The sequence below is a fragment of the Acanthaster planci genome, unplaced genomic scaffold (genome assembly GCF_054643075.1).
Source record: "Acanthaster planci isolate LZ-2023a unplaced genomic scaffold, COTS_SCS Contig1, whole genome shotgun sequence".
Classification (NCBI taxonomy): domain Eukaryota; kingdom Metazoa; phylum Echinodermata; class Asteroidea; order Valvatida; family Acanthasteridae; genus Acanthaster; species Acanthaster planci.
In genome coordinates this window covers 238,725-265,612 of record NW_028257625.1, presented here as the reverse complement: position 1 = coordinate 265,612, position 26,888 = coordinate 238,725, and the positions used below count along the sequence as shown (strand labels likewise).

The 26,888-nt window shown below is 41.6% G+C and overlaps 1 protein-coding gene and 1 long non-coding RNA gene across 5 annotated transcripts in view; both read left to right on the top strand.

Annotated features, from left to right (window-relative positions):
- Positions 1-312: 312 nt before the first annotated feature.
- LOC147795619 (uncharacterized) lies at positions 313-11,262 on the top strand. The gene is made up of 3 exons (XR_015423723.1): positions 313-664; positions 9,846-9,991; positions 10,825-11,262. It is a non-coding gene; the product is annotated as an uncharacterized LOC147795619 (long non-coding RNA).
- Positions 11,263-15,476: 4,214 nt separating this feature from the next.
- Positions 15,477-26,888, top strand: part of LOC147795618 (syntaxin-like) — a 53,671-nt gene continuing 42,259 nt past the window's right edge. For all 4 annotated transcript variants that reach the window (XM_087131505.1, XM_087131506.1, XM_087131508.1 and 1 more), the window contains exons 1-3: positions 15,477-15,690; positions 20,153-20,233; positions 21,514-21,613. In XM_087131505.1, coding sequence (XP_086987631.1) covers positions 15,661-15,690; positions 20,153-20,233; positions 21,514-21,613 — 211 coding nt within the window. In that variant the 5' untranslated portion in view covers positions 15,477-15,660. The remainder of the gene's footprint in view (positions 15,691-20,152; positions 20,234-21,513; positions 21,614-26,888) is intronic.

Genomic DNA, 26,888 nt, shown 5'->3' with positions numbered 1-26,888 from the left:
AGTCCACGCTCCACTCTTCTTACATCGACATATCTATCGATACCTTCGTGATTCCAATGTTTTCTAGCAAAAAAGCGAAGCAGTCCACGACCCAAACCACAGCAATTCTTGAGGATAAATCAGTTTCAAGTGTTATTAATGGTGGAGATTCCAGCCTTCCGAATGTTTCCGTGTCGGTTTCGGCCTAGGGTTGACCGACCTTGCAGGAAAAAAGCTGCCTTGCCTCGGGCAGGAGTTCAGCACATCAGCCGCGCGATTCGCGGTTTGAAACTATGTATGACGGTCAACTTTTGGCCTCCCCTCGCCCGTACCTCACTCAGAATAGGCGCCAGCTTCTGTTTAACCTCGCCTTGGGTTGCCCCTTCTCTGTCAGGTCCTCCGGGGAATAAATTTCCGACAGCCTCCGCCGCGGCCAATTTGGAATCTACCGGTCATGTCTTCCGACACGAGAGGGCAGCATTCCATCATGGTGACTTCCACACAACCGCCATTTTACGGTATGTCGCCCTACATGTTTGGGTTTCCTGCCGCTCAGCACTGGCTTCTTTTTCAACAACAGCCACTGGCAACCAGTCCAACAGATCCTGTCGTTAGTCACGTGGCCCAACGGCCCCTATGAAGTCCGGTATCTTTGGATGGGAACAAGCAAGCCAACTCCGACATTGTAAGGTTCATTTAGATTCGGCATTCAAGTTAACGTGGTCGACGATGACTTTAGCATCCCGGATGGTCAAGAGGGCTTTTGCATCCCGCACCGTAAGTCAGTTGGTACTCCAGTTACTGACAGAGTCTTGTCATCGTGGGGAGAGCTTCGCTCAAATATATTGGGCCATGAGGCAATAAAGGAAGAATTGGCCAACAATCTCATCCAGCCGAGCAAGAAAAGTTCTTCAAGGCACCAGAAATTCCCAGCCAGGTGAGACCAACCTTTAAAGAAACTTGATCTTCCTTGGTTCCACAAGTTGACTGACTGAAAGATGCCCATGGTCGTCTCCTGAAATCGGCACTGCCTAAAGTTTCATCTTTTTGATGCCCTTGTTGTTTCATCATGACCCGATAGGGTTGACAAGGCTGTGGTTAAGGAATATGTCACCTCAGCTTTAATTCTCTTGGGCTCTGCTGGTCAGAGCCTCGCCTTGGCTCGTCAGCATGCCTTTGATGATCTTGTGGACTGTCGATTTGAATCCCTGAAGAAGAAAGCTCCTTCTATGGTGTTTTTCTGTGGAGGAAATCTTCTGAAAGACATTGAGGAGGCTGAGAGAGCCGGCAAGTTGAAAACTAAGGTCACAAAGGGGCCTCTTCGTCAAGCCTTTCCTGGAGGGGGGGGTCCCCGTACTACTCAGCAGTTAACCGACGCTTCCGAGGGTTACGCTCCTTTCGCAGTGGGCGCTCCTTTCACAGTGGGCACTCAAGTGGTGTTCCGTCCTGTTTCGGGAATTTCAAACGGCCCATGTGGTCTGGCTCGAAGCAAGCTGAAGGCCACCCGCACCACTGAAGACAAGTCAAAAAAGTGGATTGTTTTCCTCGGACAGGTCGTCTCATATTTTTTATTCATCAATGGAGAACTCTCACTTAAGACAGTAGGGCTCTTCAGACTGTTCAAGGCCACAGAATAGATTTTCTTCAGCCGCCATTTCAGTTACCGGAAAGAGTACCAAACAAGATATTGTTCATACTGAGGCCCAGAAGTTACAGAATGGCGCCGTTACGCTGGAAGCACCAGTAGATGGCCAATTTATTTCTTCCCTAATCCCCAAGAAGTCAGGGAACTCCGGCCTATAAATAAACCTGCATCCTCTAAATGCTTTCGTTGCTTATCATCACTTCAAGATTGAGGGGATAAAATTGGTAAAAGATCTATTACATCTTGGGGATTTTCTGGGGTCAATAGATCTCAAATATGCATACTTCATGATGCCACTTCACAAGGATCATTGCAAGTATCTACGTTTCTTTTGGAAAGATCAGACACATGTATTCCAGTTTGCTTGCCTTCCGTTCGGCCTCTCCAGACTTTCAGAACATTCACAAAAGTCCTCAAGCAGGTTGCTTCACACCTCCGCCAGATGGGAATTTGTTGTGGTTTTTTTTTTACCTCGACGACATTCTGATTCTCGACAAATCGTCCGACGAATGCAGGAGCAATCTGACAAGTCAACCTTCTTCAGCAGGTAGGATTTGTGACAAATCACGACAAATCGCAGTCTGTTCCATTGCAACAGGTGACATATCTCGGCTTCCTCATCAATTCCAGAACCATGACTCTGTCTTTGCCAGCAGGGAAAATACTCGGTGTTATCAATCACAACCGAGAAGTGTTGGAACTGAAAGTTTTATACAGTGCGGTATTTGGCAAAACGTCTCGGCCGTCTGTCATCGACAATCCAAGCTGTGTTCCCCGCACCACTATTTTATAGTCACCTTCAACAAGTCAAGAACATTGCCCTTCACAGGCAACGTTCCTACGAGACTCGGGTGATTTTGTCGCATGCATCTCAACTAAAACTGGAGACAATGGATACGCTGGCCTGTATTAAGCAGTGGAACGGTCAGACTCTGCTTGACCCATTTCCAGACATCACCATCCAAACAAATTCATCACTCCAAGGTCGGGGTGCCTGTTTTGGAGAAAAACTATGCCGGGCCGCTGGTCAGTCGAGGAACAATCTCTGTACATCAATCATCTGGAGTTGCTCTCAGTCTTTCATGCTGTTTGGTCATTGGTAAGCCATCGCCAAAACTTATGCATTCGTCTCCAGGTTGACAGCATAACAGCCCTGCCATACATCAAGCACAAGGGGGTACGCATTCCCCAGAACTGTCCAACGTAGCGGTACAATTGTGGACATGGTGCTTAGTAAGGAACATAACATTTGTAGCAGAATATCTGCCAAGGCTACAGAACGGTGCAGCAGACAAGTTGTCTCGACTGTTCAACGACAGAACAGAATGGCACCTGCATCTCGAGGTGTTCGCAAAATTGGTTCAAGTAATGGGCATCCAGCCATCAGTCGACCTATTTGCATCACGTCAGAACAGTCAACTCCCAGAGCATGTGTCGTGGCATCCAGATCCTCCGGTGTGGCAAGTAGATGCCTGGGTGCTACCTGTTTCTCCCGTTGCTGTTCTCCCTAGCTGCCTCCAAAAAATATCAGTAGACAGGGCCACAGTTCTTTTCATAGCGTCTGTGTGGAAAACACAGCCTTGGTACCCTCGCTTACTGGAACTCGCCATACGGTGTCCGGTTTACTTCCTCGTCGACCTGACATTCTGTCCCTGTATCACAACAATCAGGGCCATCCAGTGTGGAAGACCTACAATTAGCCGGCTGGATGCTATCAGGCGATCCCTCTCAGCAAGTGGTTTTTCAGATGGAGTGGCCTCGGTCATGTTGTTCTCTTGGCGCCAGGGGACAATGCTCAAATCAACTCTGCATGGAAGCGACGGAACAGCTGGTGTTTTCTGCGACGCCTTAATTCAGTTCAAGCGTCTTTAGCTGATGTCCTTGAATTTCTTCGTACATGTAGTCTCTTGAACAATATCGAACACTTAACGTTTATCAATCAGCAATTTCATCCGCTCATGATCCCGTTGATGGTATTTCTGTTGGTCAGTGCCATTGATGACAAGATATTTTAAGAGTGTCTTCAATGTCCGTCCTCCACAACCCAAGTACAATGTGTAGGGCAACTTGGGACTCGGGGACTTTCCTGAGGTATCTTCGTTCCCTTCCTGCAAATGGCAAACTGCCTTTGCGGTTGTTGGCGCTGAAGTTGTGCATGTTACTTGCGCAAGTCACAGAGAGGCGCTGTTCATCTCTTTCGACATTTGACTTGCAATTTATGCAGAGGACTGCCGACGGTTACACCTTGTCTCCATCTTGACCATCCAAATTTTCCACTGCATCTAAACCAGTTCAAACTGTTGCTGTGCACAGTTATTCGCCTGACAGCAGACAGTATCGTTAAGACGCTTGATGAGTATCTTAAGCGCACAAAATCCCTCCAAGGCAAGGGACCGACAAAGGTCACAAGCCTGTTTTTGTCCTTTATGAAGCTTTTTTAGCATTTTTATCAATGAAGGGATATTTCATTTTTTTCTTAAAGGGTGGATCAGACCGTATTATATAGGGTAATATTACAAAGTGAGTCTCTTCTCCTTAGGTCTTTTATAATTCCAATCATATGGCAGGGGATCGGGCTGCATCTGGAAGTCTGATTTGCTACGCCTGGGCCGGCTCTTTGGAACACACTGACGGGGACGTCTGTGTAGCTAATTCTTGTATACGCTACTGTAAGACTACTTTTCGTAGCCAAGAGGTTTAGCAGCAACTCCAGTCACGCACAGCTTTGGTGTGGTTCTGGTGGAATACTGCATAATCTCCTCATCAGGGATGTACTGTGCAGGCGCGAGGTGGCAGATATTTACATGAAATGAAGGGTGTGTTACCGGACGACGGACGTGTTGTTCATTCCGCTGCGATCATTTTGCAGCTTTTTACTTTTATTCTTACTTCCTTTTTTTCTGATCTTGTAGTTTTTACGTCGTTGAAGTAGTTTTTTTATCGTGTCTCGTTTGAACGTAGTCTCGGATATTTCAACCTTCTTTAAGAGCGTTTTATTGAGCCTGGGCTACATTGGACCATTCAAGGCGGCCGGCAAGGCGGGAAAATTCGGCGTACACTTATGGACATTTGTGTTACTGAGTGCTCTGTGTGCTCCTAGCTACAAGTCTGCACAACACTTATCATAACTTCTGTGGTATCCCTAGCCCAGTATTGACCGTCCAGCAATATGTATCAGGTTGGACCTTTCCTAATAATTTTCCCTGTTCAATTACCTTCGTGATATGCAATTTTGTGTTCTGCAAGCATGACAAGCAGGCATATCTTTATTTGCAGTCATGACCAGGATGATGTCTCTGATAACAGTGATATGCGGTGCTTAGCTGAACTTGAACAGTTTTCAAATGTTTTTAGCTGCAAGTATTTATGTGGGGAACAAATTGTGTTTTTACAACATCAGTCCCTACGTTCTTAGGCAATCTCGCAACTGCTCCTGCACTTAGTAAAAAGCTTGGCAAAAGAAACGTGTTCGTGGGATGTGACATTCTTTCCCTAAGTTACACACTCATCAGTACGCGCTTAAAAGTTTTGATGAAAAATAACTCCATATCATCCCCATGTAAGCTGTCTATGATGTCAAGTACGTGTGATATTATCCTTGTCTGGTGATGTTCATCCTAACCCTGGACCCGGCTGCAAGTATCCATGTGGTATCTGCAACAAAGCTATCAAATATGGCTAGAATGTTGCATGTTGTGATCACTGTAACGTATGTATGCACCGCGAGCGTATCCCCATGAGTGAGGACATGTATCGGATTCTTGCTGATCACTCCAGTTTATCATGGACATGCCTCTCCTGCGGCATCCCCAATTTCAATTCCAGTTTATTTTGGCAATCTAGTTCATCCAGTTTCTTTGATGAAAACTTATTTTCCATCTTGAGCGACTGTACTGCAGTTTTATGATCACAAGCCTGTTAAATACAAGCTTACTCAGTCTTCAGGAAAATTCAGCAGGCTTAAAGCCACTTCCTCCCCAGTACCTAAATCAGCCAGTTAACTCCCTAAGCAAACAGCTTCCAAAATAAACACCAACATGCGTTTTATGATCACAAACTGTAATGGCTTTCTTGGGAAGAAAGAGGCAATTGTAGAGACGGTAAAGGATTCCAATCCCATATCATCTTAGTGACGGAATCATGGCTTAAACCTGGTATTAATGATAGCCTAATAAGTGCATTTCAGATAACCATACAATCTACAGGAAAGATAGAGAAGGGAAAATGGGAGGTGCTGTCTCCATTGCTGTAAGGAAAGACTTGATCGCAACCCACCTTGAGTTTTTTATGTAAAGGCAGAGTTGATATGAGTTTCTACCCAGATGGCCAACACGAAGCCAATTTACATTTGCTGTTTTTACGATCCACCTAACCAACGATCTGATCCTATCCAACAACTCCGAAATTCACTGGAAAAATTGGACTGGAAGAAGAACCCTACAGTTTGGATTGGGGTGATATTAATGTGCCGGATGTCTACTGGGAAGTACCTTGCCGAAAGTTCAGCTCCGAATGCAACCACCCAGCTGAATTAACGACTTAGCCCCTGAATTTACTTGATTTTTCCCTTGTTTAATTTGCACATGAGCCTAATCATAATAAGCAAACAAGATCACCTAATGTGCAGAATACCCTCAACCTCAAGTTTTGTGTTTTAAATCCATGCTGCTTCCAACCCCTCAAGACCGAGCCTGGTATTTCAGATCATTTCAAAGTCACCGCAGATGCTGAAGCTACACCTTGTGTCCAGAGTTGTGAGAGAAGACGGATTTATTATTGGCACAAAGCAGACAGGGATGGCCTAAAGGAAAGCTTGAACCAGTCTAGAACTAGCTTTGAGAATAAATGCTCCCCAAAATCAATCAATAAAAACTTGCAGAGTTTTGTGAGAGGTCTACGAGATTCAGTTGATGAACATGTACCCTCTTCGCTGAAGTTTTCAATATTCAATCTTCCTTGGCTAGGCTAACCAGATCACTCAAACGATCGAAACGAAAGAAGAATAGGACCTTCTGTGCTGCAAAATCATCCAACACCGATCGACTATGGAAACGGTACAAAGCACTCGGGAAACAAGTCCAATGTGTCTTACAGAAGGCTGAACAAGAGTATCTCTCTTCAACTATCTTTGAGTCACTACAGACAAATGTCAAGAGGTTTTGGTGCTTCATCAAACACCGCAGACGGGACACATGTGGTATCACCGCACTTTGGAGCCAAGGTTCGTTGGAGAGCGATGCATCCAGCAAAGCCGAGGTACTTACACTATGAGTCAATCTTCACCATGGAAGACACCTCTCACAGCCCACCTCTTGGGAAGAGTCCATTCCCAGAAATACCAAGTCCCACAATTATAGCTTGCATGGTACCGGTATTACAAAGCTTCTAAAAGGGCTCAATGTAAGCCCCTGGACCAAATGTAATCAGCCCCCATGTGCTGAAAATGTGTGCAGAAGAGATTGCTCGATGCTTCAGGTCCTGTTCACCCAAAGCATCACAATCGGGAAGCTTCCAAGGGACTGGCGATGTGCCAATGTATAGACTTGTATTATATAAAAAGGGTAGCAGGAAAGACCCAGCCACATCGCTCACATGATCTGCAAATTATTGGAACACGTCATTTACTGTCATGTTATGAATCATTTTGAGAAATTTAATATCCTGAGCGACCACCAGCACTGTTTCAGGTCGCATCGCTCCTGCGAAACCTAAGTATTATCTACCATTCATCATATTTTTAGCGGTGCAGACAAAGTCAAGCAAGTATAGATGCCGTCATTTTAGATTTCGCAAAGCATTTGATACAGTTCCCCACAGACGTCGACGCTTGCTTCACAAGATGAAATTGTATGGTCTGCGTGGCTTATTGTTCTCCTGGGTATCAGATTTTCTCACAAAACGTGAACAAACTGTTGTTGTTTGGGGTAAATCGTCCAAACCTGTAACCTCAGGTGTTCCACAGGGCACAGTGCTAGGGCCGCTCCTTTTCCTGTGTTACATAAACGACCTTCTAGATGGTATATCGTCCAAGGTTTGCCTGTTTGCAGATGGTTGCTTAATCTGTTGTCCTATTGAAGACAGAAATGACTGCCTTGCCCTCCAGAAAGACCTCCATAAGCTTGAAAAATGGAAAAGGACCTGGCAGATGAACTTCAAACCCGAGAAATGTAGCATCATCCGGTTCACAAGAAAACGGTCTCCAACTCATTACAGTTATTCACTGTCTGGTAATAAGCTATCAGGAACAAACCATCATAAATACCTTGGTGTTACCCTTTCATTTGACATGAAACGGAATCAAGTTGATTCAATCAACATATAGATATTGTCACAGCAGAAGTAAATGGACGTGTCATCTTCTTCCTTCCTAGAAACCCGAGTAATGCTCCAGTCCATTAAAAAGCCCAGGCTTTCAATAGTCTCGTTCGACCCCACCTTTAGTATTGTAGCTCTGTATAGGCTCCGCATACAAAGAAACACATCGACAAGATTGAGGCTGTCCAGGGCGTACTACCATTCAACGTTAAAGTAGGACCAGCTTTGTTACAGCAATGCTAGAAAAGGCTTAAACTTCCCCTCCTGCTGCAGAGAAGACGGCACAGCAGCTTATTCATGTTGTGGTAATTATTTCATTCTGCAAAATTTCTTGGAAATAATGAGAACTGTTGTAGCAATCTTTATTTGTGGATGGTTTGATGAAAGGGATTGTTACCTGTTGTCTTGTTGAATGGTTTGGTTTGACCATGGTTTGACTTGGTATGAGTCCGTATTGATGGCAACGATTTTTTTGACAGATTTGTTGAGGAGGGTCAATCTCTGGGCAGCTCTACGATGTTCCAAGGGCTCCCATTCCAGTTGAGACAGCATTTTGGTGACGCTCTCTCTCTTTGTGTTGTTGTAGTTGTTGAGGACAAATCTGGCAGATCGTCGTTGAACCCCTTCCTGTTGCAATTTATGTTCCTTATGATGGGGATGCCAGACTGATAAACAGTACTCTAGACGAGGTCTGACTAGTGTTTTATAAGCCCTCGCTTTTACTTCGGAAGAACGGCTGTACAGATTTCTACTTAGCAGACCTGGAATTTGGTTAGCTTTTGCCGTAATACTTTGATACGAGTTGCCCAGCTTAATTTGCTGTTGTTTACAGTTTGAAGTGTCGTATCTCCCAACTTGTTTTCTGCTTAAATTGGCTTCTTTTTGTGGGTAATTTGCATGGTGTAACATTTAGACTTGTTGAACTTCAGTCGCCATCGTTGTTCCCATGTGCAGAGGTAGTTAATTAATATCATTTTGAAGATCCTGGGTATCGTTGATGTTGTCTATCTGTCTGTAAAGGATACAGTCGTCTGCAAATAGACGTACTGTCGATGTAATTCCATTTTAGATGTCATTCACGTATAGAAAAGATAGAGCCTAAGACTGTACCTTGTAGGACGCCAGATGTTACATATATGAACGGAAGATGAAGTTTCACACTGTAGGACAACTTGTTGAGATCTCTGAGTAAGAAATGTCCTAATCCAAGTGTGGACTGAACCATTCATTCCCGCAATGGCTATAGCTAAGAGTCTTTCGTGCGGAACGTAGTCGAAGGCCTTGCTAAAGTCCGTAATAATTACATCCACTTGGCCTTTGTTGTTGAAGATCTTATTAGTAAGGTCACCAGTGGTCAATGCAAGTTGAGATTCGCATGACTAGTTCCTGCGGAATCCGTGCTGCTGATCATTTAGGCATCCCTGTTTTCTAGATCCATGTTTGAATGGATGATGTGTTCCAGTAATTGACAAGGTATGGATGAGGTATGGATGGTGAGAGTGGACGATAAGTCCCTGGCTCTGAGTGATTTCCTTTTTGAACAAAAGAGTGACATTCGCCCTTAGCCATTCACACAAAACATTCACTGAAACTCTCCAAAGCGGTTTCTTGCCTTGGTAATCTTTGCAATTTTCCCACACCTCTTAAAAAACTTTCCAATCAAATTAAAGGGACTGGATTTTGTGATGTGTTTAGTAAGCCGTTAAGCGCCAAACAAGCTGTACGCCGTTGCTTGTCTGAAATTACGTCACCGTTTCACATCAGGCGTGAAATCTGGAACATGTAGTCAATATTATGTCGTTTTACTACAGAGTAATAGATGTTAGAGTACTCAGGATCACTGATATGAAAGGGTAAGGAAATATGAGTGACATGTTAATTGTTATCTTCTATTGAAACACTGCAGTATTTCGACGTCAGCGCTACAAGGTTAGCTACAACTGGCTGGAGGAAGACCCCGACCTTTAGTTCGTAGATGTACCCGCTTTGGAGCCACCCGAGGTCACGATTCCCTAATCTCTGTTTAAAAAAATGGGAGCAAGACTTTGTGGGGTGAGTGCCCTTCAAAATTCAGGCTGAGTGTATTTAAAGTTGTTTCACTCAGCAAGACATACCAGCCAGTCCTCCCCAAACTGTACTAGAGGATGGAAAATAATGATCAACTACGACCCAAGATCAGGTGAGACTGGAAGGCGCGTAAAGTGTAATTTCGGCAACCAATATAGTGCGGTGGCACATAGACTCGTTCCCGTCTTGTACGTAGTCTCCAGACGTCTTACAAACATCCTCCGAAAGTAGAGACTGGTAGCAAGTAACAATTCCTGAGGAATCCTGACGGTTTTATGTTAATGAGGAAATCAGCATATAACAATTTCGACAATTCGAAGTCACATGACATAACTTTGAAAGACTTTCTAGATGCATGGACGCATGACCCACTCTTTGTACTGAATCATTTGCGCACACAACACAACTTTCAGACGTATTTACCTGTTTTTAAGGGGTATGTAACCGCTTCTCGGCAGTACTCTCCAAGCTGTCACGCGCCCGCACGAAAGGTTGTATGTAGCCTGCGTTCATTTCGGTCAAAAAAGTTCAGTGGAACAATTACACACCGTTTAAACGTTAGCCAATATTTTAGTCGCACATAGCAGATGAAATGAGCTACATTTTGCCAAGTGATGTATTGGAAGCGTCATCACAGACAATGGTAACATGCTTAATCACAGATAAATGGTAAATTGTAACAAACTGACATGATGTTTGTATTGATGTGTTATCAAAGACCGACCTGCCTCCCCAGGGTTGCAGTATTATATGGATGTTGTTTTATTTGTGAATCGCGTCCACTTTGCACTCATTTTCTTTTCTCTTGTCTTTTGCAGGAATGTGAACGGCATTTCCAGAGCATTATTCTTAGAGAATAACGTTGGAAACACCGTCTTGTAATGTTAGTTCTTAGTGTTGTAATATTAATAGCGTGAATAAAGACAACACAAATCAAAATAAAGGCACAGTTTCGAATTAGCCTCATCATTATCTTGATGAAGTGACATCCTCATGCAATATGCTGATGCTTGGTTTCACGTTATCCTGATTCCTGATATTTTGATTTCTTGATGTTGTGGTGTCTAAATGTTCAGCATTATTAAGAAATTGATATAAGTCATGTGTTTACATCATTTTTATTCTGATTGGTCAATGGAATAAGTCATCAATTTAGAGCAGGGTGATGTAACCTTACTGCATAATTTACTTGTGACTTACATTCAGTAACTATGTTAATATAGTAGATTTGTAGAGTATAAAAACCCTGAACGTGTGTTGAGAAATCGAGTTGGAACTTTGCGAGCAGTGAGCTAAAGTCTGATGAGACCAGTTTCGATGCTTTGAGCCTGTGAAGTGTCTTCATGTTGAGAAAATACTTGATATGTGAAGTATTTTGCTGCGGTGAAATACTTGTTGGCAAACAGGAGGATATTCGTCACCAACACCCTGTTTGACTGGGAAGAGCTTGGCATGAGGCGAAGTTTTGAGAATAAAAGAAACTCGTATTCTTAACCAACTTCTGTTTGTCAACAAAGACTTCTTTTAAGTCTGAATTGTCCGTGCACTTGGGCCAGGACGATTGCTTCGAGTTCGGTTACTGAGACTCAAAATTCAGCGCTACTAAAAACATTTGGCGACCAGTTAAGGAGTCGAGTTGTTGCATAACTAAAGAATTTACGGGTTAAAGAATATTAACTCCACGGCCTGTAACATTCATAATACGACAGCCAATGGTGATTAAGAGCTCATGATTTGGATAACACAATCAATAACTTTTGAACGAGGAAACTAATTCTAATATTTTGGGACTTGAGACGCCACCTACGAACTTCAGCCTTTGACGTGACCACCAGTTAGTATGTATGGAGATCTTGGGCAACAGGCCTGAAATAATGTGAAAGGCGATGACTTTCTCTGGTTTCCTCAGTCACTTGTCGTATAGACGCCTGATGACTACCGGCCCAAATAAAAGAGCAAGTCCAAGATGAGAAGTAAAAACGCTGCCCGAGTCTCGGATATCGTTATTTTGAATCAAACTTTTCACAGCAGTTTCCTGCTTTTACGAACTCTGAGGGAGTTTTCAACTTATCAACTTAACATATTTAACGGTTTCTTCTGAGTTATTTTTGTCACGTGGTATTTAAAGATATTTATCTGTTTTGTTTTTTTTTTCCCTCGTTTTGAAGTTCGTTTTTGATTTCCGTATTTCACCGGTACTCCATGTTTTTACTCCACTTTTATTCTTAAATATATTTATTTTGTATTTTACATCCCGGGCGAACGGAATTTTAATGTTTTGTATTGTGGTTTGTAATATTTATTCATTATAATGTATTGCCTTTAACATTTTATTTGCTAGATTTAGTTGTTCTCTGTGCTTTACAGTGTTTATTCACCTTCTTTTAAAACTTAACCCGTTTTTTTTACTTGGTTATCTTTAATAATATTATTTATAATATTACCACATATTAATCAATTTATGTTTCAAATCAAATCAGGGCCCTCGTGGAAAGCAGTTTTGTAACTGATAAGGCCACCCTTTATAAATAAAAGTAATAATCACCGAAGCAAAGGAGCTCTGGTTTTTAAAAACTCTTTGCGTCTGACTCTGCACTGTTGCTGCCCGGGCCTACAGGCTCAGGCTGGCGAGAGATCCCAAACTTGAGTCTGTGTAGAGCCATTGCAGTCTCCATAGATCAAGCTTTGAGATAGAATTGGAGAAATACATCGAGGTAAGTATACCTTCAACCTTTGGTTTCCTGAATGTAACTTGTTCACTTTGATATCCCCAACGTGAAAGTGCACTCAGTATGAAAAAAAAAGATCACTATAACGAGGCTCTAAGGCGAGCAGAGCTCGATCACATCCAGTGGCATAAATTTGTGCCGGCGAATGGAGGGGGGAGGGAGAGAGAAAGGATAAATTGCCCGGCTGTACCGGGGCGGATGGACATACAATAGAGGGCGCTGCTCATTATACAGATGCACAGATCGCTCGTGCGATTACATGTGCCACGACCTGACTTTAAAAAGGGGAATTCATTTTTTTAAACTGCTAACCTCCATTTGACAGAGAGTCTTTTTCCTGAAATTGTCAATATATTTTTTTGGTGGATCGCTATTTGCGAGGTTTAAACAGTCGGAAGATTTCAATAGAGAGCACTGCTCAAATACAGCAAACGGCACTCTGCGAAGAATCTTATTCTCTTTATAAAACCACAGAATTTCGGCTTTTGCTCAATTCTGTCATTTCGCCAGAACCCCTCACATATTTGGCAAAATGTCGACGACCGATGGAGCAGCTGTTGATGCCTTTTATTATCCCTCATATCTATTAAAGGATGCCCCAAACGCAGATCTCCCAGACGATGATTGAAGTTGTCCTTCCTCTAGAACATAATACAGCGAAGATCTTGTTATTTGACAAAAATAAATGTATATATTAATCGTTGCCAGTGAGGCACCTTTTTCACATCGTTTATTTGTCATTTTTAGGTACTGGCTTTTGAATTTTTATAGTTCTAGTCGGTTGATTCGAGCTTTCGGCCAAGGAGAGAATAGCGAGTATATAGTCATTGTTTGTTATTCGCCCGAAATATAAGTCCTGTTTGGAATGAATTACAAAATTAGGCGACGAAAATACCTTAATGATAATAGTTAATTTAGGAATAGTTCCAGAATTTCACAGTATTCTATGTTTTATTGCATATTTTTACAACCTCAATTGTACTTTCACGGTCTATTTTGCACAACACCGTCTCGAGTTCACCTAAGCGTCCCGGTTCACATGTTGAAATTTCTAACACGTTCCGTTCTCGTTCCAACCTAGAAAACATTTACACTTTTATTTTCGTTCAGGCGTAACTGTCAGCTCTCTTTTTGGTGGATGAAAGAATTAATTTACCGTTGCTATTTCAATAACTTCCTGATTATCTGTAATGTTGTGTAATTTCAATACAAAGAGCCTTGCAAAGTCTGGTGGTATTTATGTATTCTTTCGTCGACTTGCTGAAAATACTGCACATCATAAAGAAGTTTAACAGAGAAAGAACAGAGAAAGGAATGACTGTTTTTCCCCCTAAGCCAGAATCTGGAGTTTTCAGATCCTGAAATTTGTGACCACGGCATACAAGTGTCATACCATTAACACTAACACTCCTCAGTCCTCCAACAGGTGAAGGATTGAGGAGTGTTAGGGTTAATCAAACCGTTTAATGTGTATACAATTAGTTAAACAGTGTTGACCATTATTTTGAAGTATTTACAGAAAAAAATTCCCATCAGTTTCTTAGCTCGAAATGATGCTCATTATTCAGAGTTTTTACAAGCAATTTTTGTGACCAAGTCACTTGTTGATCGTTCTGTTGATAGTTTCTCCGATGAACAATTAAGTTGATTCCATTCGCGATTTGTTGTACCGACACGCCGAAGCGGCTGGTACTCGGACTGACCGAAGAGGGCCGAAAGAGGGCCTCTTAGGAAAAAAAATACCAACTACACGTTCTGCTTTCCATCAAACTTGGATAGGTGCAGCCGAATCAAGGGTTGTTTCCCACCGTGAGTCACGGTCGCTATTCATCCGGGTTATTGCAAATAAACACTGAATTATAACCACTCTTCTGTTCAGAATAATCTTGTTCGTAATGAAATCAATACCCCCCTCGTAATTGAACTGTTGACAAAAGGTGTGGGGTACGCAAGAGATTGGCGCGACGGACTGTATGCGTTCTTGCTTCTGAAAGAATAGGTCTTCTAGACTCAGAGTCAGTGGCGTAACAACCATTGGGGGAAGGTGTTTTTTAACCCCGCCCCCGCCCACTTTACCCACGAGTGCCCATTATTTCCCGAGCGTCCGTTTACCCTGTACTGACTTTTTGCCTTTAGCGTCGTGTGGACTTCAGTAATTTTGCAGCCATGAAAAAGTGCAGCCATAATAAACATGATGTTGACCACCCATCCCCACTGTTCGATTTTATGGATCGAGGAAAAGATCAAGTGGAGGTGGTTACAATGACGACAACAACAAGGACAAGAAACAGTTAAGAAAGAAGAAAAGCAAGAAACAGCACCCCATCTTATTTTACCCTTGACTCCCCAGTCAAAATGACCTCGCTATGGCACTGGCGCGTGACCAGGATTTTGGTGTTCAGTGACAAGCTATTACGGTAGTAGACCGATGATGCCTACAGAGCATTATTAATGTTTATTCTTTTTTTGAAGTTGGCCCACAAAATTTGATTTTGCCATTTTCTCGACATCACCGTATTGGGACAAGTGGCCGTTTTCATTATCTATGACGTCATACCTGTTGTGGCATGGGTTCATCATGGCATATCAAGCTTATTCTCTCGACAGAACCCGAAAGCTTTGTCAACTAGCACTGCCCCGAATTTAGTCCGCATGGCTTGCCATACACCAACCTACCCGCATTTTGTTTTCCCCACACTACTGATGCAAAAACACGCTTAACACCAACTACACTGCCAAAATCAGAGCACTACGCCTACACCGAATTTTCACCGAAGATGAATGGCGGACGTTGGGTTTACGCTGGGTGAAATCGTTAGGTGTGGGCACGGGCGGGGAAACCTTCATCGCCGGATATATGCTGCTTTTCCTCGGAAGATACACTCGTGATCATCTCTGTAGGAATATTACTGTGGTTTCTTCAAGATGAGAGACCGACTGGGATCGTTTAAGAGGGTAATATACTGAGCTTGTGTCAAGAAAAAAATCCCCACACTAGCCATGCTAGCCATTGCCTGTGCATCTGATTGCAATGCATATGATTTAGGTGTGCGGTACATCACTGCACACTGAATGACTGTGTTGGCAGTTTCATCATGACCATTATGGCCATGATTACAGCATAGGCCTACATGTTTACATGTAACAGTATGTGAAATATCATGTGATCACGCTAATGTCGGCTCATCCCCTTAATTCGTGCAGGTACATGTAGTACGGCCTACTTTGACCAAAATTTATTCTTTAACTGGGGCCTACACTAAATGTTTTAGTAGCTTGAGTAAAACCCTATATGAAATAATATGAAGAACATGGGATGTCACCAAAGCAAGAGGAACAATGTCGTCTGCAAACGGGTTGGATCGTCTGTCATAAAACCTACATTACCGTAATTTGCACGAGTATGTTGCAAATGTCATTGTATGGGGTATCGGTAATGCCATACTTCTGAAAAATCTGCCAGTTAATGGCTTTTGGATATTTTCTTACAAAGTGTGCCATGTATTTGCCAGCTCCATTTGCATGTATGAGTAGTGAACAGGTTACATGTAATGTTTTGTGTGCAGTCGGCATTGAGCATTAACCCTAACCTTCCCTAACCACGCAGAATTGAACACCAGTAAAGTGTGTGAATTTGTAACGCTGGGTACTGTACCCATAAACTGCTTGTGCTTTAACATGGGTTAAGGCATACCCAAAATAAACAGAGTCCAACAGTTTTTGTGCACAGTTTGCCATATGGTGTTGGAATTTGTTTGAATGGGTGTGGTTCCTAAATCACTCTGGGGTGTTAGGGTTAAACATGTTAAACCATGCTGACATACATGTAACCTGAGGGATTTTGTGATGTATACATGTATGTACTGGTAGCATCAGATACCATGAAGGTACTTCCAGAACTCTAAGGTACATGTGTATAAACCTTACAGCTCTGGAAGTACCATGAAGGTCTGGGTTGGATTCATGGATCATGATATACTTTTTCTAGATTACAATTTCAAGGTTTTAAAAATGTTTGAATATGTTCATTCATGTAAAGTAAGTTACAGGATGTTGCACGGTTTTTATGATTTGCCACTTTGGGGGATTTTCTTGTGGGTCAAGTTTTAATTTGCCCTAGGTCTGAATCACATCTCGTGAATACAAATTTTTTTATTCACAATGACAATGAAAGCATGGCATCAGACAAAAATTTTTGGTGGTGAAATTTTTAAAGCTCTCCCCCAGAACACCCTCTGCACACCCCAGAACACCGTCTGCACACCCCCAGAACACCCTCTGCACACCCCCAGAACACCCAGTGCACATGTTCAGTGCCATGCTGGCACATCTGAAAAAAAAAAAAGAATAACAAACCTAAGGGTTTGTTTCATGATGCGCACTTACACGTGTGTAATATCAACTTCATGTTAAATCAACATCTTCACTCATCTCACTGAGCAATGTCTCCATTTAAAGCCATGTCCTGATTTTGGGTACTTCAGAAATATTTTATGCTCAGTACATGTACATGTACATGTACTCTGTGTACATGTGCATATAAAACAAGACATGTAGAAAACAGAGATCCACACTAATTCATTGCAACAAACCCTAGAGGTACATGTACCTGCAATATTCTTCCGTGCTGTTCGAAAGAAAAGACCTGCTGAAAAATTGAAGCTGGATTTATGAGGCATGAAGTAATTGAGAAAACACACATGACACAAGGCGGGCTTCGTGTACAAGCATGCATGCTGAGCTTAAAGAGTGGCCCTCTGTGTCAAGCTTCGGCGAGATCACATCCACATGTGCTTAACTCCTCGCTAATGTGTTTGGGAAGAGTTCCGGACATGGACATTCACTAATTTTACCTTACAATGTTTGAGGAGAGTTTCCCTGCAATGTCATATCAGCCACCAGAAAGTGATAAGTCCTGATAGGTCACATTTAGCAGGGAAACCTGCTCATAGGTTTTGTGCACAGGGTGTCAAATGATGTTCACAGACCTGTTACTAAATAAACCTTTTGCGAGTTACATGTAAACATAACTTTGAATAACATCCGGTATGCCGAGTTCTTTAAATTCATGTGAATATAATAATTTGAATTCTCCATGCTAAAGACACTGTTGTTGCAGTGTACCTGTACATGTATACCTCATGATTTGGGGCAAGCTTCTGCTTCATTACGTAAGAGACACCTTGTACCAATACACTGTTTTCAATGGATAAGAAGGGCACAAAGGAACCAGTCCATTCCAGAGATGGTGGTTGCTATGGAAAAGCTTGCCCCATATCACAAGGTACATGTACATGTAATATGTAGCAACAGTGTCTTTAGTGTACGGAGTGTACAATCAGATAACTCAGTGTACCAGATTTTATTCAAATTTAAATCGCAAAAGGCTTATTGCGATGCTAGGCCATGCCTGAATAGCATCAGCTGGGGTAGGGGATCTAGCTCTTGTTTGGATAGAAGTTGCTATCTATGTGTGTACATGTACACATACATACATGTACATGTAATGGGCGCTCCTACGGTACCAGTATTCTCCGTGCACGTGCATTGTACATGTACATGCACAAGTACACTCCACATTTACCTTGTTTACGAGTGCATTGATGCAAGCATGTTGCTAAGCTGAGAATACATGCATTATGCCACAGCTTGCTGTTCTGGCCTCTCTTTCGACTAAGCAAATATGCAAATATGCATTAACATACCGGTATCATTTACATGTATGTTAGTACCAATACATGTACCGGTACAGTACTGTACCTACAGCACATGTACATGTAGGTAACATGTGTGTGAAGTCACATCGTTTTAGCTGTCTGTTTTGTGATAGGAAGACCGCACATGTATTCATTCACGAACGTTGTACATTCTGCAGGTATACTTTTGTTCATGTACATGTATACGCAATTTTTTTTCTATTATATGAGCAAGGACAAAAGTAGTATTGAATTAATCTGCCCATCCCCTTATTATTTACATGTAGACTTTTGTTTGTGTACATTAGTGTAGGCACATGTACATCATGTACCGAAACGTACGTGTACATTGTACACGTACATGTACGTGCGCACATGTGGAACTATAGGAAAGTAAGTGAAAAGAGCAGTGTGCTGGTACATGTACTTTGAAACTTGGACGGTGTCTTACAAATTTTGGCCTGCTTTCATTGCCTGTTAGTCTGATGAATTAAAAAATCCCTGGAATATCTAAACACTAGAAATTATGAAATGCAGGAACTCTGGTGGGGTTGAATGGGAAATTCTTTTGGAACAAAATACATACATGTACAGTGCATGTGTATCAAATGTAATGCACTAAATGTACATGGTGTACATGCACCGGTACATGTACAGTACATGTTCATTTTGTTTTTTTTTTAAATTCCTGCCGATGAGTCAGTTTGGTACAGTACTGAGTACATGTACTTCCAAAAGGCAAGGTCATTGGGGAACAGAGCATGTGTGGGAGTTGGCATACGGCCTTCTCATAGGGTAGACCTTACTCGCAGACTATTCCATGATCACAGATGCCCTTCATTTTGCTTTAGATGATAGCCTAAGTTTTTAAATATTTGGCATTTTGCAACAATGGAAAGTGACAGATGTCTGAAACTTACTTGTACTGACATGGATTAAAATTATGCTAAACTACATGCATGTAAGCATAGTACCAATATTTCATGTCTTTTGAGTCTGAAAAGAGCTATTGGTAGTTGCTCAAAAGAAAATGGCTGTGCTGAGGATGCAAATCTGCTGGGCAAGGGAAATACATGTACATTGACTAGTACATGTACATGAATTCTTTTGGAGAATTGGGTTACCAGCTACATGTAGAATTTCATGAACAAGTGTGCACATTGAGCATATCACTTCTTAGTCTGGTTCCCTGACCTGACCATTCTTCAGACATGTATAAATTGTACAGTGTAGGTCTGGTACATGTAGCTACTATTGACAGTATTTGTAGAACATGACACAATGGTGTGTCGCATAATACATGTGTGTGGGATACAGGATGCATTTGTCTGTTAGTTTAAAAGTCAACATTGTCAGAAGTTATACAAAAGTGCCAGTAAGTACCGTAGTCAAGATCAAATTGAGAAATTAAGAAAACTGGAAAAAGGCTATCAAAATTAAGTATGCACCTGTATGTGTGTTGGGAAATACTTGTAATGAAAGAAAGGCAGTTTTGCGTACATTTAAGTTTTTAAAATTTTCGAAATACATGTATTTGGCCAGAATCTTTTGGTCTAGGAACCCAGAGTAATTGCTTCAGACAGCTTCCGTGTTCATTTCTGCTCATCACTTTTGTTTATTCTGTAGTACCGCCTCCTTTAGGAGCAACCCTTGGAAATTCGGCCCAGGGTTGTTGGATTCGTTCCCAGGTTTCACTCTTCAGTGTTTGTATTCTTTTGCAGGGGGATGAAGATGATGTGGGGCCAGATGATGTGTCGGTCAATGTGGACAGCGAGAGGTACATGGATGAGTTCTTTGAGCAGGTAATAATTTCCAAACGCTTCCATTGCTTAATCCCTTCTCAAGTCCAAAGCTGGCCAAGGTCGGGAGACCTTCTGTACAACATTATGATGACACGCTTTGTTTATGTGTACGCTTTCCTTAAGTGGGACACGATCCATGGCACCCTCATAGGAATGCGCACAGGTACACAAAGCGTGACGTCACTGTGTTTTTTAAGTCTTGCTTAATGTCTGCCTCGCAAGAGATCCTTGCACTTAGTGCCATTTTGCATGTGATACTCCAGCTTAACCCTAACCTTACCTAACCTCACAGAATTAAACAGCAGCGAAGTGTTTAATTCTGTGGGGATAGGTCTGGTAGGCCCATAACAGCTGGCTTTTGCATTGGGTTTGGCATACCTCAGAAAAACAAAGTCCAACAACCTCTGTGCACAAAGTCCCATATGGCTATTTAACTTTGTGTGAATGGGAAGGTTAAGGCCAGCAACCCTTGGGGGGTTGTGTTTAATGTTCACGTACACATTAGACGTGTACATGTACAAAGTGATGTCTACAGTAAGCAGGCCAAGTTCAGTTCTTGTACATACATGTACATGTACCTTTGTATGTGAGGCACCTTCACAAATTCAGACCTGAGAAGACTCAATGCCAACTGTTGAGTCTGAGTCAGGCATGGAAAGATTTTAAGTCTACCTGTCATCACACATTCTCTGTAATTGCAAATACACGCACCAGTACAGTATGCAAACAATTTACATACATGTACATACTGTATATGTTACTGTACATGTAAGTGAACATATTCCAGTTAGTCTCTCCAAACCACATCTTGTCTTTGATCAGGTGGTCTAAATTATAAGTGCCAAGGCAATGCCATATTGACTACAGTTTGTATAGATGTCACCCACATGTGTACACATTTACATGTATCTAGAATCTTTAGTCAATTATTGAAAGCATGTACATGTATTTTGATACATCTGATTTGAAACATCCCCAGTTTACAGTCAGTTAACCACCGTTAAGTTGGAACTACAAGTAATCCGGAAATGTCAGGCAAGATTGCCCGCTATGTGTATGCAGACTTGCATCAACAATTTTTTCCTGAAACTGAAACTTACTTGGCACAGGTTTCTTTGACTACCCTGAAATTTTAATCATAAAATCTGGCAGTCCTGCTAGGATGGTTTAAGATGAGCTCTGAGAATTGGTTTCTCTAGTTAAAAAAAAAACATTTCAAAGATGGTTTTCTGCCTGTGGAGGTGCTTTATTACAACTACCGGTACCTTTTCTTGTGTTAGGTGGAAGAAATTCGCAATAACATTGACAAGATTGCCAGCAATGTTGAGGAGGTCAAGAAGAAGCACAGCGACATTCTCTCAGCTCCGCAGCCTGATGAGAGTAAGTGAGGTTTCAGTTTTCAATTCATAGTTGGTCACCCTGACTTCTTCGGTATGGGCTCTAGCCTCTACCGAGAACCTTGTGTGCACCGTGTAAACGTTCTTGATGTCAAGTTTCATTTGGCTTTAAAGATTTGGACTTCAAGGCATCATTGTTTGTTTGAAGGGGTATGACGCATATTGTAGTCCTGTAAAATATGTTTTATAACGATGGAAAACACGTTTATTGTACAAGTACATACAAACTTAATGAGCAGATGAGATACCCCGGTATTCTGCACACCATATCTGTTGACAGACTCATTGACTTCTTAAATAATCCCAAGATGTCTTTATTTAATAAGACTGGCTCACAATGCAATGCAGAACAGCATTGTGGGAGTTCCACTGAAGGCTTCAGGTAAAAATCCTATTCACTGCAAATATTGGTACATGTATACATGTACGTCTTTGGACTCTGTATATTGTCAAAGGAAAAAATTATCAAAGTGTGCAAGGATTTTGTTTGACAATTTCTTTTGAGAAATCTTAATACATTAGAAGTAAAATAAACATATCAGAAATCAAAAAAAGAGGGTTTGATGTTTTAATCTTACCGGTATGTGTTCGTGTAGCAGAGTCTCTCTCATCTACACTGTATGTGAATAAGCCAAATTGATCCAAATACATGTATGTTGATCTCCCCAGAACTAAAAATAAAAAAAAACTAACACAAAACAAAGTAACAAAACCGAACACAGCAAACAGCATTAAAGAAACGAAACGCAACAAACCTGAAAAAAAATTTCCATTTAAAGGGTACATGTATTGTTGATTTTAGGTTTTCTGAAACAAATCTTTGCCTAACTGAAAGTTACAGTGTACCAGTACATGTACAGTACATGTATGCATGTGCATTGATGCACAGATGTACACCGTACACTTTGTCCGTGTCGTGCTAAGTCCCAGACATATTCATACCCAGTGATTGTACGCATCTCAATACATAAATCAATCCAAGTCTCGGTTTGAAAAATAAAGGCACACTAAACCCTGACCTCCTTCCAGTAGGCATGCAGCACAGGGCAGCAAAGGAATCTGGGCCGATTCTTCTCATTCACGTTTCCTCCCCTCATTTGCTCTCAGCCGAGAAACTACTGTGACGGCAAGCGATTATGCGCGGCATGATGGAGGGAGCAGTGATGTGCAAAAAAAAAAAAAAAACCTCACGAGTGTTGGTGCTTGGGTGGCTGGGCACACCGACCCTTTCACATCTCATTGCTCACACGCTGCGTACCGAGAAGTGATAAACCACGGGGAAGGGACTGTGTAAAACATACATGTACAGGGATTTTTGTACATGTATGTGAAGGAACATAGAGAAAGGACATGTTGCCTGCATGTGCATGTACACATATCCACACATCTTGTTACCAGCTACAGTGTACATGTACACATGTGTACATGTTTATGTACATGTACATGTAACAGTATATTACACATTATGCAGTTGTGCATTGAAGCATGCCAGTATAAAATACAGTACACATGTACATCGTGACATTGAATCATGGAATACCAGTACAGTGTGTTCCATAAATCTTGCGCTCACCAGATCAGTTGGCTCTTCAGGCAACAGAACACACATACATGTATGGGTACTTTGAATTAAATGATATTCGCACTATGGATATGTAATGGCAAATTCGAATATATGAGATTATTAAATGTAATCAGTGGCTTGATACATCTTGTTATCAGATGTTTCAAATGCGCATATTGATAAAGTTTTTTCCTCCAGGACACCCTAAAGTACACATGTACCGGTACATGTACATGTATGTTCTTGATACAAAAATTATATAATTTACAAAAAATGTATTTCCATCCTTCTTTCCAAGCATTTGGTATTCTTATCCCCTTGAAAATCAATTGAAATTGATATTTTCCTGGCTGCTCGTTTCATTTTATTCGAAATATTTCTGCGGTTTAGAAAAAAATGTAGGGGGCTGTCGATGAGCATGTTGATGATGAATACAATCACATACATAAACATGTACATGTATATGATATTTCAATCTGTCGGTTAATGGAAAGGTTAGCCAACTGTTGTCGCTTGATACGTGTATGTAAATAGCGCTGTGACATTTTGTGCATTGAGTTAATTTTTGGCAAAACTTTCGTGTGCCGTATGGTGTTATTGCTTTTCCTGCTTGCAAAACATTGCCGTGTTTACATTGTACATGTTAGCCAGATGTACGAGTGTGTTACCAGTGCGTGTACATGTACATGTACTCACCGATACCAATACATTTTTGTACAAGATTTACTGTACATGTATATGTAGTACCTGAATTTCTATGCACACAGTAAAACATGTACATGTACGTGTACATTCCTATGTACTGGTCATGCCAGTAGGCATACCGGTACATGTACATGTACATGTACTCCTTTGTGGTCTATTGTACCGTGCCGGTACCTGTATACTTCTACACAGTACAGTACATACATGTACATGTACATACATGTATACATGTACAGGTACCGTTCATGTACATGTACGATACATGTATGCATGTACATACATGTACCGTAATTATGTACATGTATGTACAGTGTAGTATATACATGTATGTACTGAATTACATGTACATTGTAAACGTGTATACATTTCTGTGACTACATGTACCGGTATGTAATTCATGTATACATGTACATGTACTGGACATGTATGTACATGTACATGTACAAGTCCGTACATGTATGCAAAAATTGTTTAGATACTTTTTAGCACTGGTACTGAACATTGTAGATATTTGCTGTGCTCGTGTTTGTTCAAATTTACTATACTACAGGTCTCCAAAGAAAGATACATGTACATGTACATTTACCAGTGTACATGTTTTTACACTGTACATGTACATGTACATCGGACAGTAGATGTGTGCCCTACATAAAATGTAATGGATATACAGTGTATAGGCTTTTTATTAATTGAAAGCAAGAGGCTGTATTGATCGCATTCGGGGCCTAATCCTGCATGCACAGTGTGCAGTGTATGTGCATTTGTGTGAGCCGCGCTGAACCGTTTTGTGATGTCCCACTCCCCCCCCTTACAACAACAGCACAACATCCAACATCTGTCATATCTAACATCTGTCGAGTATCGCTGCAGATATTGGAATTTGTAATGACATTATGACATGAATTAGTGTGCATGTCTGGCCAGTGGATGGGGGGTGGGGATGGTGGATGGGCAGAGGACAGGTGTGCATGTGGGCTGGGATTGGTGGTGTGAGGGAGATGGGGGGGGATTGTGGGGAGGTGTGTCTCTTGTAAACAAAGCCAATCTTGATTATGGCCAGTTTGGATTGTCTGTGATCAGTCGTACCCGACCAAGGGGTCATTTTACTGCTGTGTGAAATAAAGTTTGGGCAAAATGCGTCAGAATACACTAGATGTATTCATACATGTTCATGTACATACAAGGTACTTTCATTGTCCTTGCCTTGTTCATGTGACTGTACTTTCTTGCATCTAATCATTGTGCACACTGCACACTATACAATACTTTGTTTCAATTGACAATCCATGATCCATGCATGTCATAGACTTCTGGCACATGTACCTGTATGTTAAATTTAGGCCTTCATGCACATTTTGTTTAAGCTGTTTTTGCACGGACGGATACCGGTACATGTATGTATACAGTCCATGTACATGTGCCTTGGCGTGCCGTGCCTTGCCTCAAGGGGACTATTTCCTTGGGGACAGAAATTTGTCCCCACAATGAATTGACCCCCAAGGTACACTACAGTACTTGTTACTGTGTGTGCAGTCCTCACATCTGTGGTACATGTACATGCCTATCGGGTACACTGGTACAGTGTATAGCGGTAGTAAAATGCCAGCTCTTTTGGAATTGTACCGCTAAGTCACTGAACAATGAGCATGTGTCCAAACTATGGTAGCTGTATTTATGTACATGTACCACGAAACGGCTGATTTTAATTTTCCTCATCCCCAACTGGCCTTCAGCCTCCGTCCTGTCTGCTCACCGGAATGACATTTACTCTGCCCCACCTGCCAAATATTGAGCCAATATGTACTGTGTGTTTAAGCTGCCTATGTATCTCTACATATAACTGCTTGTCAAATGGCGGGGGATCTGTGCCTGCTCTGTAAAGTTACACCTCACATGATATGGAGATAAAGTGTGCATGTACACAAATGTAATGCACAGGTACATGTACATGTACACGTGCCATGAACACATTTCGAACAGTCAAAGTTGACAGTATGACCTCTTTTCTTTCACCATGGGTCCATTCATGTTACAGGCCTACACATACATGTACATGTACGTTACTTTACCAGTTTGTTTTCTAAATTGCTGCACAAGTTTGAGTTCATGTACGTGTATGCATAATTACTTTATATTTGCTAGTTTCTGTCCATTTGAGTTTTTAAAACAGGACTTCAAATTTAGAAGATTTGTTCCACTGCTTCTGTTTGTAATTCGTTTTGTCAGTCGCTACTGGGTTGCTACCCAGCTACTGGGTACATGTATACGTACATCATGAAGGGTTAAATTGACGGTAGAATAAATTAGTACAGTTCCAGTGATTGTGTTTTCTCATGACACGATTTTTTACATTGAAAGTTTAATGTTGGTCCATGGAGTACATTTAGGAGGTTTGGGAATGAATTTTATTGATCAAAACAGGCAAGAGAAATTTGAAAGAATAATGACAGTACGTACATGTACATGTACAGTAAAACAATCACTGGATTGATGGATAGAGTTAATGCATACATGTGTACACATTCAGTGTAAAAAACACTATTTCAGAGCAGGCATTTGTATACAGCGTGTACACACATGGACATTGTAATGACCGTACATGTGTACAGCATACATGTACATGTATATTCATAAAAGAAAAAGGAAGTGAAACAGCTGTATACATGCATTAACAAATATACTGGTTCAGAATCTGGATACATGATATGGACAGTAGGTAGGTACCGCTATATAAACAGGTGGTGCATCCCTAAGCCTGGAAGGCACTACATGTACATGTACACTGCCTGTTTGCTACATACATATACATGTAGTTTCTCCTGGTAGTGCTACCCCTACATGGCCGAGACATCCTACAGATATCCAGGTGCATGAATATAAATATTGACAGTGTGACCTGATGTACAGGCAGCCATTACCGCAGAAAGTGTGCGGTCGCTGATGGATTTGGTCACCTGACCTCCTTGCATCAGAACCTCACATGAATATG